The sequence below is a fragment of the Rhinichthys klamathensis genome, unplaced genomic scaffold, assembly GCF_029890125.1.
Source record: "Rhinichthys klamathensis goyatoka isolate OS25496 unplaced genomic scaffold, OSU_Roscu_1.1 h1tg000636l_1, whole genome shotgun sequence".
In the NCBI taxonomy this organism is placed as follows: domain Eukaryota; kingdom Metazoa; phylum Chordata; class Actinopteri; order Cypriniformes; family Leuciscidae; genus Rhinichthys; species Rhinichthys klamathensis.
The window spans coordinates 187,595-210,084 of NW_026607082.1; the positions used below are offsets into that span (position 1 = coordinate 187,595).

Sequence of the window (22,490 nt, forward strand, 5' to 3'; positions counted from 1 at the left end):
CCCTGAACATAGCACATACCGAATCATAACAAAACCGTGAACCTAAACCCGTGATACAAACTGAACCGTGAGCTATTTGAAACGTTGCAGCTAGTACAGTGTCACAGTCAGAAGATGAAAACCACACATACATACTTATACATATTCATAATATACAATTATTACCTCAGGTAACAATGATTATCAAAACCAACAATGGTAGATGGAATACCACAAATGTAAATAAACTAAACCGACACTCCACACAACATGAATACAATCAAGCCTCATTACCATTGTAAAGGGACCAGACCTTTTGTTTATAAAGACATTTGAAATTGTGAATGCTTTGACATTGCTTTAATTCCGGCCCCAGATTATTCCACAAAGTAACTTTTTAGTGTTAAATAACTTTTTACTTTTTACTATTTAACTTTTTAGTGTTAAATAAAAAGTACCGTCAGATGAAATCCTGCAAGTGACAATGCTTTCTCTTCGTCCATGCAGTAGATGCACACCCTTGAATGACCGCGGATTTCTAGTGCATTTACTTGAACTTCTGAGGTAATATTTTTGGTTTAACCCATTTGAGAAATTGAGAGGCGGCCAAAATCAGATTTTAAAATGGACTGAATAAAGCTCTTTATGAACTTGACGTGCGATGCCATGCTGTCACACGCACAAGCTCAGAGCAATATTGTAAGTTACTGAATGATAATACATTTTTAACTAGCAGAACAATAATGCATCACGATACACAGTCTCACTTTTAGTTACGTCTTTTAACTATTATAGTATTTCGAAGGGCAAAAATATGAACTAACTATTGTTCAATCAGCTGTCACTTTAGCGCGAGGCCAGTAGCATTGACACCTCAGCTCCACCCACGTCCCGCCTCTTTGCCCATTTTATTTTATCCGGGAGTGACGAGAGGTGACGCGCTGCCAAGATGGCGACAGCCGGCCCCGCCCACTTTAGGCTTCAAAAACACTCTTCAGAAACCTACGGGTGACGTCACAGACACTACGTCCAGATTTTTTTACAGTCTATGGTGGAGACAGTTTTCAAAAAATTTCATCCAGTCGTTCCAGTTGCATAGTTCGCCAGCTAGCTAGCGCGTCAGCGGTATCTGCTAGCCTGCCATTAAAAACAGCTTTACCCACTCCACAGTACACCAAAAGTAAATAAATTATAACGCCAGACTATCGATGTAAATGTCTGTTGAGAGAATAATGTTAGAAATCAAACTACTCTTGCATCTCAATGATCGCATTACATTTACAGGAACTAAATTCAGCAGCGGCGGAATTTTACTTTACTCCGGTTAGTAGTACTGCGCCGAAAAGTAAACACAGAACAGCATCCATCTCGATTAGTTCTTCGTCTGTGTATTCCGGCTCATACATGTACATGTTGAATAACACACATTCCTCGTCTTCATCGTCTTCAAAGTCCGAAACAGTGGCATGGCTTTCAAACGTGGCCATAGTCCTATGTCTTGTTGATTTCTTCGTGAAATATACTCTGCGTCTGTAGTGATGAGTGTCAGCGGCAGGTAAATACACTTGCGTGATTGTCATGTGGACCGGCTCTCTCGGTTGCCTAGGTAACTTAATATCACTCCGCCGCTGTTGTAGACGGTGCTAATAAATACAGGGAACAAAGTATAACTATTGCAATGCGATGAAAGGGTTTGATTTGATTTCTAACATTATTCTCTCAACAGACATTTACATCGATAGTCTGACGTTATAATTTATTTGCTTTTGGTGAACTGTGGAGTGGGTAAAACTGTTTTTAATGGCAGGCTAGCAGTTACCGTTGACTCGCGCTAGCCTACCACCAGCGAACTATGCAACTGGAAGGACTGGATGAAATTTTTTAAAAACTTTCTCCACTGATAAATAACACCCATTCTAACTTGGAAATGAGGTCAGATGTCCAAAATCCTGAACCACCCCTTTAATATATGTGGAAACGGTGATACATTTTTTTCAGGATTCTTTTATGAATAGAAAGTTCATTTATTTGAAATAGAAAAGACTTTCACACTGTTACAAAATGTTCTGTCACTTTTGCTCAAATGTATGCATCCTTGCAGAATGAAATAATTAATGGTAAAATCTTACAAAAAGGTTCTGTTTACTACATTTGTTTTAACATGAACTAACATTGATAAACACTTTCACCTAAATGTTAATTTAAACTTTTTCTATTTATTAAAATCAAAAATTGTATCTGTTTTATATGAAGTAAAATCAATTGGTCCTGAACTAAAAAACTTAAAACTAGAATCTTATGTTCTTCAAGTGAACGGCGCCTTGTGGTGCCATCCCAAAGAGCCAACAGACCTTTACCTTGACTGTTCTAAGCTGGTGGAATGAATTGCATATCTCAACCCGAGCCGCCATCTTCAAGAATCTACTAAAGGCGCATCTCTTTCGCCAAGATTTGACTCAAATATTTACACTTTCTATACTATATCTATTATATATAAAAAATCCTTGCTATGTCTGCTGCACTGGTCTAGCTGGGACTGGTCACGATATTTGCATATTGTTGCTTCTATTGCTCTCTTCATTTGTAAGTCGCTTTGGATACAAGCGTCTGCCAAATGATTCAATGTAAATGTAACACGAACTAACAATAAACAGTTGTATTTGATTAACTAACGTTAACAAAGATTAATACATTACTGTTTCAAATTATTGGTCATTGTTAATGGATGCATTAACTAACGTTAACTAATGGGATTTATTGTAAAGTTATTGAATTATTATTATTTTTTTTTTATAAATCTCACTGACCCCAATGGTAGTGTACATGTGGAAATCATTGGGATACGAGTTTAGCTTAGACACTTCAGCTCATTGATAATGCCAAATGAACTGTTGCGCTTTATATCTGATAATCAGTTTGCTGTCAAAATGCCCAAAATGTTTTTGGCCTAGATGAGCCTGATTGCCTGTCTGCTACAGGTGTTTTGGCTTATCCCCCCAACGCCACAAAACCTGGAGCTTTATGAGAACTGGGTGTTGTCAGGGAAACAAGGCGACATCTTCCTTGGTGACAAGGCCACTGATTGTCAGAGGATTGAGCTCAAGCAGGGCTACACATTCATCATTCCATCAGGTAAGCATGCACGCACACACACACACACACATTCATTTACGTGAAGAGAAAACTAGATTATGGCTTTATTGGACAACACCTTATGTAATATACATAATATAAACATAATCCACGTATGTGCATTTTGTATTATAACAATGCCTGCAGAGGGTGGCATTGGCCTCAAGGCTGTGAAGTGTAACAACAACAATCATGTTTAATATTGGCCAAACAACATTTAATCAAATGTCTATTTAATCTTTAATATTTGGCAACTTTACAAAGAATTTCTTGAGGGGTTAAGAAAAAACATCCACTGTATTAAGAAAATAAATAAATACAGTGGATGTTTTTTCTTAACCCCTTAAGAAAAGGGGTATTTTCTTAACCCCTTAAGTGTCACTGTACATATTTAAAACGGTAATATCCTATACTAAACCTAAACTAATATTGACAAACTATATGGCATTTGAAAGCTTACAATCTGTAGTTTTCATTTTTGGTGATCAATTTTCAAAATAATGTAAAATTGCTATCAATTTGCAAAAATAATATTTTCATACTGCTAACCGTACGTTCACACCGCCGCTGGCGAAAGCGGCAAAATTCGCTCTCGCCACCCTGCCAGCGACGCCGTGGAAAGATTTGTGGACGCTATGATGCTCTGACGTAGATCGAATGCGTGGTCTTTTTTAAAACTGTATTTAAAGGGGCCACAAAGCAAACAAGCATGTCGATCGTTATTTTTGCAGAAAATTGATCGATGGAAAGAACTTAACAATTATAGTGACATGTTTGCTAATGATATAAACAAATTAAAAGCCATTTGTGTGGTGTGGCTTTTTGTGTTCATGGTTAAGTGCTATTATAATTTGCATTCCCGCTGAAAAAGTGTTCTAGCACGAAAATCTTGCCTATAAATAGTGTTACGCGCCTTCTTATCAAATTCACGGGAACTTGGGAACTAATGTGGTCAGAACCAAAGTGAACCACTAAATGAGGCAGGTGGGAAAGCACCCTAAAGCAGCTATTACTGTGAACTAGGGATGTCCCTAACCGATCCACGTCATCGGTATCGTGCCAATACTGGCCCAGAACGCTAGATAGAAAAAAAATATGATCCGATACCTATCCAACACAAACCATGGGAAAATCTATCTTAACCCATCACCTAAATGCTTGAATATTAGCATTTCCCTTGCTGCGACATCCAGTTAAGCGGCGCAGCCTGTCAAGTGATAACAGGGGTTGCCAGATTGGGTGGTTTTGCAATCTATTTTGCGGGCAAAAATGGGTTTGGGCTGGTTTCGGATCAGTTCGGCGGGTTTTTGTAGCAGAAACACCGACACTTCAGATCCTTCTTTCGGCGACCCTCTGTTCAGCAGGCATTAGGCTCGCTCGCTCGCTCACTCACTCTCTCACTCTCTCTCTCACTCACTCACTCACTCACTCACTCGCTCACTCACTCACTCACTCGCTCACTCACTCACTCACACCCCACTACATCTCTGGCTGATGTGCCCCCTAAACTCACAACAGACACTCCCTCCCACTACCTTCGGTGTACTTTTGCGTCTTTTCCTTTTTTAACTCGTAGCCTAATTCGCCTTTGGCTAAGCCACACCCTAGAATGTAGATTGACCAATCACAGCGCAGCCAAGAACGAGCTCCCACAGTGGTCCGACACTTTTTCACAGCGCTCCATTGACTTTAACACAGGCGTCTCATATTTTTGGTCTCGGCAGGCTATTACCGTCGTAGTTTTATAAAAAATATGGTTAAACGTTGTGCCTGGGGCATTTGTAACACAGATACACGTTTCCCAGAGAGGGGGGGTGTCCGTTTTTTTCCCTTCCCAAAACCGAAGTCAAATCCTGACAAGTGTCGTCCAGCACACGCTGCTAATAAATACAACGTTATACTCGCGTAGTCCGTTTGCTTTGTAATAACGATTATAGAAGTGAATAGAGACCTACCCAGCTTTGCATGAACAGTGTTGCTCCTTGATATTGTTAGTCCCAGCCTCCGTCTCGATTAGTAGGATATGCGGTGGTTCATTTTTTTTACTGTGACCGTATGCGTTTGCCTCTATTTGGATGCCTTGTTGTTCCTTGCGTTTCACCTGTATGTCGTAAATATATAACCTGACTCCGCCAGATGGATTTGCTCCGCATATCCATCTGGAAACCTTCCGTTGAAGTAGTTTTGGTAAGGGGCGAAAATACTGGTTAGCTGATTGGCCTATGTTGGTGATAGACGGGCCAAATCAACCAATCAGATCAACGAAGCATATGACGTACTAACAGAGCGTATCTTTTCCTCTGAGAAAAGCCTCCAGAGCAGTGTTTTGCTCTTCTTTCAGTGAAGAAATACTCTGTAATTCCGATAAAACTTGCTCGATAGCCACGCTGATGCTAGTTTCATCCGCTGAAGCCGACATGTTCTTTAGACTGAACTGACGCGCTTCTCGTTGCGTCACACCTCAACCCGCCTCAAAGCCAACGCTGATTGGACGTTCGTTTGGTGAACTGCTCCCAAAATTTCTTTAACGGAAAGTATCCAGACTGATCTGCGAGTGAAACCTTGAAAGCTCGCGAGATCAGGATGGTCTCACGAGGCTAGTAAATATAGCCTTCGAACGTATATTGCAGCCCCCTTTGCCTACTTCTATCGGACACTTTATTTGCTGCTTTAAAAAAGTTTGATAAAATTTCAGCAGGAAGAGCTGTCACAGCATAAGCCATATTGATACCAAACCAGAGCCCAGATGAAGTTTGTTTGTCGGACGTAGCAACAGTAACTAAGGGGGGCGGGGCTTAGCCAAAGGCGAATTGAAAAACGAAAAACATGCTTTCTTCTTTATTCGTTTTGACGAAACGAACCATATTCACATACAAACTTATTTTCCTTATATACAATGCTTAGATATTTAATTGAAAATCAAATAATTGACAACTTTTTTTCCGTTTTACGAAATTTGATTTCTGCATTTTATTTGCGTTGACCCGGAACATTTAGATAATAAAATGGCTAATTTCATTAAGTCCATTTTTTGGGAGGAAAAAGCTCAGTATAATATAAGCAAAAAAAGCTTTCACATATAAAATAGAAATATAGCCTAAAACAAAAAACATTTCAAAAACTTTAATATGTTAGGTTATATAAAAATAAAACATTAATAAATTATTTTATGATAAACATATTACTGTCTTAAGTGAACTCATTTATAGTTATTTTATAATTGTCATTATTATTATTTTTATTAGCCTACATTTAGGCTAGAAGATGCTTTTATCCAAAAAAGGAACAAAGCAATTCATCAAATGTAAGTCATAATACAGGTTAGACAATAATAATACAGGGCTAAGATTATTAGTTCAAGAATAAAATAAAAATAAATGATTGATATCGGTATCGGCAAATAGCCAAAGCTGCGGCATCGGTATCGGAAGTGAAAAAGTGGTATCGGGACATCCCTACTGTGATCAGAGCCGCTCTGATCCACTGGACGAAACGTGTAACCTGCACGCACGTAAACAGCCTTAGTGATTTCACAATAGCACTATGCTATATTATGATTTTTAAATGGTGTAATATATCGAGCAGCTTTAGAAAAGTCTAATAATGCGGTTCATGGATTCTCATCCGTGGAATGCGCCACTTCCGGTATTTTGCTGGTTAATCAACCTGGGTAAATTGCAATGAAGTTTTTTGTTTTTTTATCGAGTATTGAATTTAATCAAGGAATCATGACAGCCCTAGTTTAAGTTTTCTTAAATTACTTTCGTTTTGTATCAGGTTGGATTCATGCAGTGTACACACCAGTGGACGCGCTTGTATTTGGTGGGAATTTTCTTCATAGTTTTAACATCCCCATGCAACTGCACATCTCCAGCATTGAGGACAGGACAAGGGTGAGCCCAACATTTCACTGCAGTGGTTGCCATTTTTCAGTTCTTTTATCATCTCAAAAAGAACACGTCTGGGTCAATGTTGATCCTAAATTTAAAAGGTTTATAAGAAAATACATTATGCATTAGAAAAACGAAGCTGCATATTGGCATTATTTTGCTTTGTTATATTATCTTGATAACAGTAATCACTCATTTCCTCAATTATCATTATAAAAAGGTCAAATGCATAATTTTGTTTCTTCAATCAAATAAATTGATCAATTTCAATACTAAAAATAATCATGGCAGTATTTCTTGTACTGAATTTTTTTTTTTTTTTTTTCTGATTTTAATAAAAACAAAACCTTTGTGTCCGGACAGGATGATTTTCCTTACTGCTTTACGGTAATGAGAATGTGATGTTTTTCTCATAATTATTGGAAATTTGGTAGGAAAATATGTAACATTTTTATGAAAATAATGTAACTGAAAATTGTAATGGTCTCTGGTTGTCCTCAGGTGCCTGCTAAGTTCCGGTATCCATTCTATTATGAGATGGGCTGGTACGTGTTGGAGCGTTATCTGTACAGCATGACCAACACATCACACCTCATCCCTGAGTTCCAGAAATACTCTTTGGGCATCGGTCAGTACATTAACAACATATTCACATCCACATAGATTTACGCAAGTTAACCTATCTTTCTCTCTGATACTAATACACAGGTTTGAAGCAGGAAAGCTCAGGCTGTGAGGTACTAAATGGCCACACTAAAGAGGAAAGAGATGACAACAATGCTCCCTCTCCACCTAGTGGGCCAGGGGTGAAGCTTCACTTGACTCCCTTTGAGCTGGAGGGGTTGTGGAACCTGATAGGGAAGTTGGAGTCACTGCCCTCACATAAGAAGTGTGTGCCTTCAGGAATACACAATGCTGCTGCCCTGCTACACGACATACGGGTCAGAACTCACGCTCATAGTTTATTAGGCTTTTGTTTTTTGGAAATGGTTATACTAATGCACTTGCTGCGAGTGTTATTTGTGAAGCTGTATCACAAGATATTTTATAAATGTGACTTGAGATGCAGGATGTTATTGGAATTTGTTAATTTTAGGTTTTGTTGCTATAAGCTGCATTCACACTGCCACTTTGTCACTGCATGTCGCCAGTGGCTGGCGGTTAGGTCTCCAGTGGGCGTTCCCACTATTGGTTGCCTAGTAAAATGTATGAATGACAGTCATGGATGTTATTCCATGTTTAGTTTTAGCTGCAAGAAAACCGATTCCTTTTCTACAACATTTTGGAGGCAAAGGACTAAATATAAATGAGTGGCTATTTATCTTTGGGGAAATCACAAGCGCCAGTCTATCTGAGTTCACGAAGCCAAGCCATTCATATCAACGTATTTACTCAGAGACATATAATAAATTATAGGAAAATTGCTGACCGCTAAATTAACTTTCCATAACTAATGTTAAATAATGGAACCTTAATGTAAAGTGTGACTGAACAATAAAGAATCAATATCTAGGGGATCATGTAGTCAAGATTAAAATATAAAAATGTTTATGTTTGAAAATCTTTTAAGTCTTTAAGTATTTGGTGCTGTGATGAACACCATAGCGAATACAAAAATCTGAATTGCTTTATGAAACATTTAAATACTGTTCAGTTGCCCTGCTGCTTTGTTTATGGGGTTACCGGGGTAACTGCTGCATTTCTGCTGTTCCATCAGCGCCATCTGCTGTCAGAATGAATGTGCATTTTCATTCTGCACATCTTTCACTCGTTCCACCATGTGGAATCATATTATCATATCATTATCATATTACCGAATACAGGCACATGTCTACCACTGACACTCAACTACAAGACGTAGTGACGGATCATGTGCGCTCCACTGACTTCACTCCTGTCTGTTGTCGCTCCTGAAAATCGCTATTAATTTGTATAAAGCCTTTTCTCAGCCTTTGTCACGTTGCTGGACAGGCCTACATCCTGTCGACAACGGTCACTGTCACTCGTGTCGGCAGAAATCACCAGCTCTCCATTAAAAATGAATGGAATCATGTTTCGTTGTCGCTGGCAGTGTGAACACCGCTTAAGGAGTCATTTTTTAATATGATGGTTGAAATATTTAAAAAAATAATGGTTAGTGATGAAAAATGTTTTTTCTCTCACTTTCAGGCGTTATTGAAAGAACATGCCAATGACATCCCTAAACTCTCTTACACGGGAAAACCCATTGTCAGATGGCCGAGGAGGGTAAGATCACAGAATTAGTTTCTTTAAATAAGTATTTTTAATTGACTTTACAGAAAACCCTTTAAGTGAATCATGCAACTTAAAGAGTTTTTCTTTTCGTCCATTTATTTTTATTTGGTTTATTTTATGGCATGAAGTGGATTAAAATTAGGAATTTCTTATTGTATAATCGGTTTTAATAATTTATTTTGTCTTGATTTTAACTTAATATATGGTGGGACAAAAGCATTGTCCTGACAGTGATTTTTCATTACCATATGAAATTAATTGCTCAACACAATGTTATTTGTCCCTTTTTTCTTTTGATTTTGGTGCGCGTCTAATATGACCAGAAAATGTTCTTTGTTGCTCGGACAATTGTGACTACCTAAATAGTAAACAGCTTGATTTAAACAAATCAAGGTTGATTTAACTTGCATTTTTTAAGCATAATGATATTTAAAATAAAACCTTAAAATCTGCAGTTTCACTTTTTTTATTCTGTTTGAATACTCTTATTCTAAACACACCACACCACACTGCAGTGCTTACCTCTCATTTCTTTTGTCTCTCCCAAGCCCCCCTGGTACCAGCCCCCTCCTCCCCCTCCACCTGTCATTCGTCCCAAGCTCTCAACCACACCCGTTATTTCACGGCCAGTGAAACCAGCCTCCAATATGTCGGTCCTGCGACGGCGCCGCGTGCGCTGTAAACGCTGTGAGGCCTGTCTACGCACAGAATGTGGAGACTGCAACTTCTGCAGAGACATGAAGAAATTTGGTGGCCCTGGCAAACTCAAACAGACCTGTGTACTGCGCCAGTGTCTCGCTGTGAGTGTCTATACATTGAGCATGGCTAATGTAGTCTTCCTTTGTTTGCTTCTATTTATTAATAACACTTTCTCTGTGTGTTCTCTCAATAGCCTGGTCTGCCGCTATCAGCTGTATGTGAGATCTGTGAGGAAGGCAACCAGGAGACTAGTGAAGAGCTCATGGAGTGCTCCAACTGTGCTCAGATAGCTCATCCTAGCTGTTTGAAGGTACAAACCTTATTACCACAGCAATTCAATACACTTCTCAAAATTCTTTATTCAGATTCCTTTACCTGGTGAGCATAGTGACTGGAGGCTTTGTGGGATGGTTCAGCTCTGTTGGCTCTTGTTGATATGAGTACAATGCCCATCTATAGTTTTTCCCTCTGTATTATAATTAGATTTACTGTTAAAAATCTGTTTTCTTCTGTCTCTGTAGACATCTGGTGAGGGAGTGGTGAACAAAGACCTACCGAGCTGCTGGGAGTGTCCCAAATGTGTTTTCGGCAAAGAAACAGATTCTGAGGTAAGATTTTCTCACACCCAGATGTAATGTTTTTTTTAAATGAGGGTTTTTGTTCTAATGCTACTAGCTTATGCAGGCCTGCATACATGCATACACAAACAATCACACCATGTAGAAAAATGCATGCCGAGAGCTTACTGTGTTGTACACACTCCGATGTGCGTGTGTAACAGTAACGCCTGTTTTCCTGTGTGCCAGTCGTCAGGCAGCGGTGATGACATCACGGCACAGGATGGGTCAGGGGGGCGTGGGGGCGAGGGCGGGGCATGGCACGGGGTCGGGCGGCCCCCCTCTTCTCTCTCTCACGGGTCGCTCCAGAAACGGGCAGCAGCCCCTGAGCAGCGGCTCAGGAAGAGGGTGAGAGGCTCCGCCTTACTCACGCCACTGCTGCCGCATGCACAGCCGCTCAAATCTGTATTCTCTTCTCTGCTCTCTCTCTACCTCTAGCAGTCAATTCCCTCTAATTTGTTCCACCTTTTTTGTGTCTTCTCTCGCTCTCTTTTTGGCCCACCCAGCCCTGTTCATCATCATCGTGCCCAATCACTGCTTTGAGTTGCTGAGGGTTTCAGAATTAGCTTTGTGTTTGCAGCTTGTGTGATTCCATTCAGTGATCCTGATGCGTTCATCACTGTTCTTTCTTTTCAAATTCATATTTACCACAGTATGTTATTATTATTCTGTTTTGCAGCTAAAATTGGAGGGTGGTAAAACACATGTAAGTTATATTTGTTTTTTGGAAGATTGTGTTTATCAGTGCTTGAATGTTTTTCTAAACTTCTAATGAAAGTAACATTAAAAACACAAAATGTTAAACTTAGTGAAATTTAGTAACATTTAAATAATTTTATACTGACATGCAGGGTCCGAAATCAACACCCGCCAGCCGCCAAATGCGGGTAGATTTTCCGTTTGGCGAGTAAATCTCAAAAGGCTGCCACACTGGCGGGTGAATGTTCATACCAAAATAGTAGGGCTGGGACAGCAAAAAATACGTAGACGCAAAATATTCGCGTCGATTCGTCAGACCCAAAACAAAGACGGTGGCGCCGAAGAGTAGTATAGCAACACGAGTGGCCAGTGGCGGTTCTAGAGGGGGGGCCAGGGGGGCCCGTGCCCCTGTGACAAAAAGCTTGGCCCCCCTTGTGGCCCCCCTAAATGTGGAGTTTGAAATAATTTTTACAAAACTGTTTTTTGCTATCGTTGTATGCGTTTTATTTTTTATTTTTCTATCTTTGTGGATTTGCATTTTCACGTGACAATTCGCATCACATTCGCGGGAATCGCGGCAGAATAACGCCTGTCTCCTGCACGCGAGAGAGGAGAGAAGAAGAAAGTTGGTAAATGTCAGTTCAGTTGTAAGTTCATTCTTTATGTGCGTATGGGGTGTGCGATGTGTATTGTCTATTATGATATTGTAATCATTGTTTTAACTATGTACGAGGCACTGTGAGCTGACATAGCATTTGTCTATCGTCCTTTCACTGCTGTGTGCAGTTCATAGGTAGGCTATGTCCCCAAATTAGTTTTTGTCTTATATTTATATCATATTATGTTCTTATATTAGAATATCACATCAGCAAGAGTGCCGTTTTCCCGTGCACAATTGCAACTGTGATATTTATGTTATACAACAGTTAAATTAACAATAAGTTAACATTGGGAGTTACTTTTTAGACACAATATTGTCAATATTGTTTGTTTTCCCTTTATTTCGCCGACTAGAATTTCATAATGAAACCGTAGTGAGTCTCAATGCAACACAGCGATGATTTATTGACTGAAATCCGCGTTTTGAACGAATCACTCGCTGCTTTCCCGAATGAATCAGCCGTTTGAACAAATCGTTTGAATGAATGAATCCCTCTTACAGGTACTTGCCGCCGCCTACTGGCGGTTTTAGTTTCATATTTAAAGTATCCTTTAATTAAAACGTTAAAATTAGAAATAATTTCATATTAAAATATTGATTTAAAAAAAATCTCATAGCTTTATTTATGCAATTGTAAATGGAGTGTAAATATATTAATGCCACTTCTGTGTCACCTCTGCACTGCAAAGATGGATTTTGATTGAATTAATTAATTTGACTGGTAACAGTGGTACTGTATAATTATTGCATAATTAAGTATTATTGTATAAATAAGTATAATTACTGTATAATTTGAATGTTAGTATTTGACATAAAAGGTGATGCATAACTCTAAATAAGTTTAGAAAAAATGTCCATATATAGGTGAAAATGCCCCTGGAAATCAATTTAAGGTGGCAAATATTGCCCCTTAATTAAAAAATGTATTTCTGTCACTGCTGTGAACTGACCACTGCATAGAATATGAAAAATATTAATATCTTCGTGAGTCAGCTGTCAACAACAGGCCTAAAGCAGCCATGGCACCAGCACAAAAACACAATCAGTAAAATATTGTCTAATTATTAACAAAATGTTGAAAATATTGAAATATATTTTTGTACATATTGCACACCCCTAATGTACGGTATTAATTTTGATTTCTTTAGGTCTTAAAAAGCCTTAAATCTGACTTTAAAAAGTGTGCAGGAACCCTGTAAACTTGACATATCAAGTCAGTTATTTTCAGTAAATGAATTAATAAGCTTCTTGGTCCCCATTGCTTTTGTTCTATAGTTCTCAAAATGAAGAGAAAGAAGGACATCATGTCTATTACAGTTACTGTGACTAATACTGAATATGTAATGCAAATGTAAAAATATAATGGAAATGCAAATACATTGTTGAATGATTATAAACACGGTATTTTGCCTGTTAATGCCTGCAGCAGTGCAGAAAATGATATGACAACAATAAGGTCTAAATGTAACTGGCCCCTCAAACAGTACAACTGGCCCCAGCTTGGCCCCCCCAGTTGAAATGGGCTAGAACCGCCACTGCGAGTGGCTCCTCAGACTTTCAGAAGTGCAGGGCGGCACGCACGCACAATGCATGCGAGAGATGTCGCCGTCATGTTTTTGTTTGGGCCGCAGTTCCGAGATTCCTGTCTGTTGGATTTATTACAGCACATGAATTCATCAGTTTCTCCCGAAATACATGAAAGTAAGTGGCCGGTGAACTGGGAGAAACTATAAATGTATTGTTTTACTATAAATTAAATGTATTTAAATGTCTGAAACCTAAAATAAACATTATGTGGTTAAAAACACTGAACAGTTGTGATATAGCCTATGATGACAAGCGCTGAGCGCGTCCGTCTTTGGCTCAGCGCCAGCCATAGCGCGAAAGCACAGTTTGAATCTGGTGATGTCACGTCACTGTACATTCGCTCCTTAGTGCTCAGCTGCTGCAGAGCGTGCCGAAATCGAAATTGCTGATGAGATAATGAGGAACATATCTAGTGGAAAATGAGAATGTTACGAAAATAAGAATGCATTACTTTGCACTTATATAGTCTTTTATTTTGGAATTTTAAGAGCAATAAACATATTGCAATGTTAAGGAATTCATGTTTTTTTTTCATTCAGATATGTAAATCAACATGTATAGAGTGCTATTAGTCAATTAATGGGGAGATAATCGAATCGAAATTGAATCGGACTGGAAAAATGAATTGTTAGATTAATCGATGCATAAAAATAAAAAATCGCTAGATTAATCGTTTAAAAAATAATCGTTTATCCCAGCCCTACAAAATAGTAATGTAATAAAATGCAGAGAGTCTCCGCAACGGCGATAGATCGAAGAGCGCATCCGGGTGAAGACTGCGCGAGCCACAGGAGAACAGCTGTATCCATGACACTGATCGCAGTGGCAACGAGTGCTCAGCTTGATTTCAAAAATAACACTTTTAAGCGCTAGATCTCTTAATAGCGAACTAAATGAATGCTCTGATAGTTAACTGGAGTTGTTTTATTTATTTGTGTTAGGTACATCCGTTCTGTGACATTAGAATATTTTGTACTAACTGTACTATTTACTTATTGCGTCATTGTACCCAGCACTTCTGAAAATGCACTTCTGAATGCGTCTCTGTCCCCAGCACATTTCAACCAAACTGACGCCCATGAGTGAGCCAACTTTTGAAACGAAAACCCACAGACGAAAAGGGGGACGAATTACATAAAAAGAAACCAAGAGAAAAGACAAACTTGGTCACTCTTGCTCACACACGCAAACAAACAAATGCACAAACAGCAGGGCAGATTGTTCAGAGCTCCAAAAAAAAACATGACGTGGTCAAATTCTGAACAGAGCGCCCTCCACAGGTCAAGTGAATATAGCAGTCCTTCAGTTACTGATCATATATAAAATTTAAATGAATGTATATGTGACACAAAAAGGCTGTTTATTATTTTGGCCGGTAAAAAAATATGCTTGGCTGGTGGATTTTTTTTTTTTATCTACCAGTCCCTGTGGCAGGTGAGCCAAAAAGTTAATTTTGGACCTTGCTGACATGTTGCTTATATGACAAGTTAACAGACTTTTGTTGTGATTAATATACGGTAATTGTAAAAAAGTTTTGGCTAGTTTTTATGCCCAATTTCTGGATGGTGGTTTAGTAGGTGCCTAGCATTGGAAAAATATTTTATCATACATTTTTAAATGAAATGGTCCCATAAGCTACCTTCCCACCCTCATTATCATATGATTGTCACATTCCCCCATCGGGCACAACTTTCATATTGGTTGTGAAGCAGCTGTCACCCTCCGCTTATTCACCACATCTGAAAGAAAAAAACAGTAGGTTTTCTAGGGCGAACCACTGTAAATAATTATTTTGCGCATAATTATTTATAACTGCCTATTTGACAGAAACCGTCTTTAAAGAATAACATTTTACTGCATAAATATAGGTAATTCTCACACTTTTTGTTACATTGACTTCCATTCATACGCTCATGCAAATTTCACTGTGTTCCACAGTTTGGTGAAGTCAGACCTGCAAATTTGTAAGAATGTGAATGTGAACTTTAAAGCTGCACATTTGCAGTAAAGTGTCATTTTTAGATGTATTATATACTGAATTATATTTTTAGAAAAGACGCTGAGTGTGATGTATTACAACCGCTGCATTGTCCTCCGAAATTTTGTGTGCTCAAAGTCTAGTGTGACCGTGACATTAGTTTTGATTAGAATTCATTACATTTGGTGATCATTGAAATCAAAAATTCCACATATGCATATGATTGGGACTCCAAGCAGCTCCTGCACTCTCTCCATTGGAAATGAATGACTTCCTGTCTGTCGTTTATTGGAGATTGTGAAAAGGTGGATTTATTGTGGGGTTTTTTCTTTTATTTATTTAGTCTCTTACATAGTCTTTTCTGTCTTTCAGAAACGCAAGTCTTCATCTCTTGATCCTCGCGTGGCTAAGATCTACCGGCGACATGGAATGGAACATGATGATGATTCAGGCAGCGATGACGATGGAGATAGTGGCAAGATGTCGTCAGTCCGGGGTGGGGTCTCTTCATCCCGCAGAGGTTATGGAGCTGGTAGGCGAGGTGTTTGGAGAGGCTCCTCGCATCGAGGGAGTCGAGGGGGAGGCAGCTTGGCAACAAGTTCACTAAAAATGAGGCGAGGACTTGGGGCAAGAGGGGAGAGAGGTGGTCGGGTTAGGTTACGAGGAGGATCCCAGATGAGGCGACGACGCTATGAAACGGAGGATGAAGATGATGACGACGACGATGATGATGATGAGGGTGATGATGATGATGATGAGGATGACAGTGATGAAGAGAGGCATCTTGGCCGGTCAGATAAGGAGCATCGTTCAAGGAGACGGAGACAAAGAGGTGATGACTACGATGATGATGACGACGAGGATGATGATGAGGAAGACAGTGATGAACAGGACTTTGATGGAGAGGATGATGAGATGGAAGACTTGGATGATGGAGAGGAGGACGATGAGGATGGAGAGAACCAATCAGACTCTGATCCTGATCCACCTGTCTTGCTTGTCTCAGACTTGAATGATGATCTGCTGAACGATTCCTACCTGACTGTGACCCTCCAGCGTCCTCCAAAGGCCAAACGTGACCCGGGCTCCATTGTACCCAAATTAGAGGCGGCTATGTCTCCCCGCACACCTTGCGGTCCTGGCTTCATCCAGCGCAAAACGCTACCCAGGACCCGACTCAGGAGCAGTACCTCGACCCCTGCCGGGAATGGCCTCTCTCAGTCCAAAAGCGCCCACACTTCCGGCCGCCACACGAGGCGGAACACCAACCAAGATGGTCGAGACAGAGACACACCGTCACCTTCCTCAATGTCTTCTCGTTCCTCTGTTTCTCCACCACCTCCTCCTCCAGCCGTCACCACATCTTCTCCTCCTTCTCTCCTCTCTCATCCCTCATTCCGTGATGTTGGAAATGAGCGTGGCTGTGAAAAAGACATTTGGGTATCAGTGTTCCGCTACTTGGGTCGGACAGACTTGGCTGTGTGTATGAGAGTCTGCAAGGCTTGGTACAAGTGGTAAGTGTAGTACACCGTTTTCTTTTTAATTTAGTTTTTGTTTTTGTTTTTTTCAGACAAAAGCCCTGTTCTCTTTAGGGTTAAATGAGCTAAAATATTTAGCCCACTAAACATTTGCATCAAAGAAAGTGTTTACAAATTGCTCTGCGCTCCATTAAGCTAAATTAATGTATGTTGGAATATAGCTGTGCATTCCGAACAAAAACAGGGTTGATTATTAGAAAGTGCATGCTCATATTTCTTAAAATAAAAGTAATCTATGGTTATCTTGATCACTGGGTGGATTTTACTCTGATCAGTTGTTGTGGATCCTCTCCTCTCCTGCTGCAGGTGTTGTGATAAGCGCTTATGGACACGAATAGATCTGAGTCGCTGTCGGGCACTTACCCCCCAAGCTCTGTCAGCTGTCATTAAACGACAACCTGTGACACTTGACCTCTCCTGGACACCTGTATCAAAGAAACAGATAGCCTGGCTCATTCATCACCTCCCAAGTACAGTTTACTTTTACAGTCTCAACTCTGAAATTGCCTGATGCTTTAATGCTTAAAAATGAAAAGTGCACCACAATAAAGACTAAAATACTCTGTCTCTCTCTGTTTCTCACAGGTTTAAAAGATTTAATAATGTCAGGTTGTTCTTCATTATGCGTGTCAGCGTTAAGTTCGCAGAGCTGTCCGGGTTTGCGAACACTTGACTTGTGTTGGGCCGTGGGCGTCAAAGATTCACAAATTAAAGACCTTATTGTGCTGCCAGGTGAGGCACTCATAATTATTATTACTGGGACTGTGTACAGCGTGAGTTGAAGTGAATCATTCACTCTTTCACCTTTACTTTCTCCTGTCACACAGGCAGTGAGAGTCGCAGTCGACTGAGAGGTTTGCTCACTCTGCGTTTGTCTGGTCTGGATATGAGTGACTCTGCCCTTAAGATGATCGTCAGACATATGCCATCACTGCGCCGGTTAGATTTGTCCCACTGCCAGGGGCTCACAGACCAGTCCATCAACCTGCTCACCGCTACTGGCTGCAACACTCGCAACACACTCAGACAGCTCAATCTTTCAGGTACCCCTGATCTTCTGATATTTGATTCCACATTTTTGTTTAGGTTTTCCTTGTGGTCCCAATACAACACAACTGATTACTTCTAACTGGTGGTGCAAAAAGAGTCTTATAATGTCTTAAATTCAGTTTCAGATCAAATTAAGGTAAAAAAAAGTTGTAAATATTTAAATTAAATCAAATAAATGTCAGCGCTACACATTTCAACATGAAAAAGCACTGCACTGTTGCAAGTTGCAATCAATGAATACGTGCATTATGCCAAGCAATTGCTTAAGATCTGCTTTTGATGAATAATGACAATGGTTGTAATATGTTATGGTTGTAAACATTCATATTTTATCTACCTCATCTTTTTGAATGAGCAGCTAGAAGTAGTTAAAGGATAATTCCGGTATTTAACACTTTGAGTCTATTTTTTAGTTTGTTTTGGATGAACTAGAGTGGTGGACTTAGAAATTTTGACGATGGGTCCGGTCTCGACTTTTTGACTATTTTAGAATCGCCTCTGAGCGCTTCAGAGTGGATGTCTTAAAACAACCCTTAACGTTCGTTTTCAAAACTGTGCAACTCACCGAGTGGTTAGTGGTGTTTGTTGATGATTAAAAACAAATATATCGGCGCAATGTATGCTTTCAATCCGTGTTATTTGCTATAGTGGAACTATTTTTTCAGATACCTCACAACCGCGTATAAACTTCCGCTCGATATTTGAGTCTGAAGCGTTAGCACACTCCCGACCACTTGATGGCGACAACCACTTTGCCGCAGTTGCTCAGCTCACGCTAGCCTTCTGAGAGACGGAGAACCAAGCGAAAAGACTACAACCAAATGTAAACAGACCCCTTTCCGTTTCCGGTAGCGCAGTAATATCAACGAGCACTGAGTCCTCCAGCAGACATCAATGCGATTTTAAAAAATGGCAAATAAAACACGACAGAAACTGTATTTCGCTACGCTACTTGTTTTGGAACATCAACGAACACCACTAACCACTCGGTGAGTTGCACAGTTTTGAAAACGAACGTTAAGGGTTGTTTTAAGGACATGTTTGAGCATGCCCGTAGACAGCCACTCTGAAGCGCTCATGAGGCGATTCTAAAATAGTCAAAAAGTCGAGACAGGACCCATCGTCAAAATTTCTAAGTCCACCACTCTAGTTCATCCAAAACAAACTAGAAAATAGACTCCAAGTGTTAAATACCGGAATTATCCTTTAAGCATAGACATTTCAAAATAAGAATCATAAGTACTATAAAGGTACACTATGTAATCTTGTTTTGTAAACAAAACTGCATGCATCTTGCAGAAGAACATTGTAGCTGGAGCTCATATAAATTTTGTACAATCTGAACAAAAAATGTTACCTATGTCACGCATTATGCATATTACTTTTTTTCCTTGATATTTTTGGTTTCATAATAAACTCTATATGGGATTTGAATCAATGTAGGGCTGCAACAACTAATCGATAAAATCGATAATAACGAATGTCATTATCGATTAGTTGGTCTGCTTGCGTCACGGGGAGCGTTTACTGGTGATTGGTTGAAACAGGCCAATCATAATGCTCTGTCTTACATGCGCTTCATGAGGCACACACGCAAGGTCTCTCTCCCTCCGGATTATGCCGCGCGCGTGCGCTGCACGGTTTGGAGCACAGTCTCTTCTGTCTCGCATGCGCGCTCTTGCTCGCGCGCTCTAGATTCTGGGAGTTTGAACTAATTTGCGGGCATCAGGGAGCCGCTATCAATATGCGGGTGACTCCCGGAACTTCCGCGAGACTTGGGATGTCTGTATTTTGTCTCGAGCATCAGGTTGCGCAATCAGTTCGTCCGCAACATAAGTGATGGATTAAAATAGCGCTACCGCAGAAATAGGTTAAATTAAAACGGTGTTTACAAAGCACTAAAAAGAAGCACTAAATATAAAGGCAGTTAATAACAGCAGCAGTAAAATATTGTTTTTTAGTCACTGTACTGTTTTCAGCGAATACTTGTGCACTAATGCATCATTTTTCCTGTCCTTTTAATCAAGCCTGTTAGCCATTCCGTTCTCTTTTTATAGCATTTGTCTACTATTAAGTTTTAATTGTTTTTCAAACGCGATCTACTATGTTGGATATAATTTTTTTTTTTTTACATTAATCATGGTTGTCAACTTGCCATCAGCAATTATCATTAAAAACAATGCAAATATTGATATTAGTAAAACTCAATGTGTGGCTTTTGCACTTTTTAAAGTACACTTTTACACATAAAATACCCTGATTTAGGGTTTTATTTAGTTATAATAAACAAAAAAGCAAATGAAATTTTATATCCGAATAATCGGAAAAATAATCGTCCGATTAATCGATTATCAAAATATTCGTTAGTTGCAGCCCTAAATCAATGCAAACTTTTTTGTCTTTTTTTTTTAGCTTCTCTGTGTGCTGCCCAGTCACAGGAAGGAAAGACGGAAAAAAAGGATTTAATACATTCAATATATAGATTTTAATAGTATCGGCACAATATTCCCTTTTATTGCCTTTCTACAAATTATGGCATGAGCAAAAATCCAATATCGATTGACCTCTAATTTGTATGTTTTGCGGTATTTGCACAGAAACCAATTTCAATGCAAATTGATATATTGAATAAAACTTATTTTATTTATTGCAGCTACCCTGTTTTGCATTTAAATTATTTATTTTGAGATTTTTTTTATGGGTTTGATCCATATGGATATATACGATAGAAATTTAATGTCTTAATTTAATCTGGCTTTAATTCGATTTTTTAAAAGATACCCTGCAAGCAGTAATTACACAGAAGTGACATATGCTCATATTTTACACAAGTCTTGATCAGTCTGGTACTCACTGATTGGTGGTTTTACTTTTCTCTGTCTCTCTAGGTTGTAATAAGTTGACAGATGCGTGTCTGTCCTATATGAAGCGATTATCGGCTCTGGCTCTGTTGGATCTGCGAGGCTGTAGGAATGTGACTCGGCACGGCTGTGAAAACTTCATCTCTGACCTGTCCTACTGCACCTTATTCTGTCTGACAGAGGAAAAACTCATTCAGAGAATATCGTAACGTGCACACAAATACACACACACACACACGCATACATACACACACACAGTCTCCGCACAGCTCTGCTTAGTGAGCTCACGAGTGCTCCATCCCACTCAATACAGGCTGATCTAGCCTGAACATGAGGATGAGGCTGAAGACAAGAGACGGGTGGAAGGATATGGCCGCTGTTTTGCAAGGGTAAAAACAGGCTAACAGGGAAGAGGTCATTTTCAGTGAGGATTTTATTCCCACAACCCATGAGACCGATCCAGGCACATCCAGTGTGTGGCTCCTTCTTCTCTGGGCATTCAGCCTTATCCAAAGCGACTTCTTCAGAAGATGTTACTGATATGCTTGAAACTGAACTTCATAATCCAGTCTAAGTGGGATTTGGTGAACGGGGAATTGAAGGTTTGATCAGAGAATCCTGTCCTGGTGTGACCACTGAAGTTTTGGCATGGATCTTTTGGCACGGATGAGTTGGTGTCAATGATAAGCTGCGAGGAGGAAGAAAATGACAGGCATGGCACATCCTGATAGTTCTCATCCGCCACAACTTGTTGATCAAAGAATGTAGTGGCAGCACAGGATGAATCTGAATCATAAAGACTTCAGCATATTGATCCAGATCGTTCACTCATGCTTTCTTAGTGACTGTCTGAACGTAATTTTTGGTAGTTCAACCTCACTGAAGGTTTTGCTGCCTGGATGTTTGTTGACACTTAACCCACCACACTAAGTTTTTACTCACTCGTACCAAACTAAAATCACTCTTTATTTGTTTTCTTTCATCTGATGGTTTGTTCTTCTGCTTGCTGTCATCTCAAATGGCCAATTCACCTGCATTCTCCTGTCCTGGGAAGGGTTGCTCACAGTTTAGGCTAAAATGTGCATTTACCCTTGGAAAGCTATAATTTAAGTGCAACTTGTAGCAACACAATAGCAATTATTTTCTGAGGACTTTTTTTTTTTTTTTTTTTTTTTAAATTGATGTTCGTTTAGTTCAGGTTTTTTCATGAAAAAGATGGAAAAATAAAAAGTGGAAAGCAAACAAGGTGTTTGATTTTTGTTTATACTGCCATTCATCTGAATGCATAATTGTTACATCATTAATGCATCAAGCTTAGACCTCATTTTCACTGATGCGTAAAGTTAATCATGCAGCATAAAAGCTTTTCAAGATAGAAGTAAAGCCACAATAATTCAAATATGACATTTCTTTGAATATTGAGTATTGGTCAACTGATCTGGATTTTTAATGGCCAGAGAACAACAGGGTGGCTGATCTACAATGGGGTCCAAAAGTCTGAAACCATGTTGAAAATCTTGTATTTTATTCCTGGTAATATAGG

General features: G+C 39.5%; 1 protein-coding gene across 8 annotated transcripts in view; it reads left to right on the forward strand.

The window, feature by feature from the left end:
• Positions 1-22,194, forward strand: part of kdm2aa (lysine (K)-specific demethylase 2Aa) — a 48,321-nt gene extending 26,127 nt beyond the window's left edge. For 5 of the 8 annotated variants that reach the window (XM_056241306.1, XM_056241307.1, XM_056241303.1 and 2 more), the window contains exons 8-23: positions 2,958-3,111; positions 6,889-7,004; positions 7,365-7,388; positions 7,503-7,629; positions 7,710-7,942; positions 9,171-9,248; positions 9,806-10,057; positions 10,150-10,266; positions 10,478-10,564; positions 10,763-10,921; positions 11,253-11,279; positions 15,871-17,012; positions 17,343-17,506; positions 17,622-17,768; positions 17,864-18,079; positions 20,975-22,194. In XM_056241306.1, the coding sequence (XP_056097281.1) occupies positions 2,958-3,111; positions 6,889-7,004; positions 7,365-7,388; positions 7,503-7,629; positions 7,710-7,942; positions 9,171-9,248; positions 9,806-10,057; positions 10,150-10,266; positions 10,478-10,564; positions 10,763-10,921; positions 11,253-11,279; positions 15,871-17,012; positions 17,343-17,506; positions 17,622-17,768; positions 17,864-18,079; positions 20,975-21,156 (3,225 nt within the window). In that variant the 3' untranslated portion in view covers positions 21,157-22,194. The remainder of the gene's footprint in view (positions 1-2,957; positions 3,112-6,888; positions 7,005-7,364; positions 7,389-7,502; positions 7,630-7,709; positions 7,943-9,170; positions 9,249-9,805; positions 10,058-10,149; positions 10,267-10,477; positions 10,565-10,762; positions 10,922-11,252; positions 11,280-15,870; positions 17,013-17,342; positions 17,507-17,621; positions 17,769-17,863; positions 18,080-20,974) is intronic. The other 3 variants (XM_056241305.1, XM_056241304.1, XM_056241309.1) reach the window with 3 other exon arrangements.
• Positions 22,195-22,490: the final 296 nt, after the last annotated feature.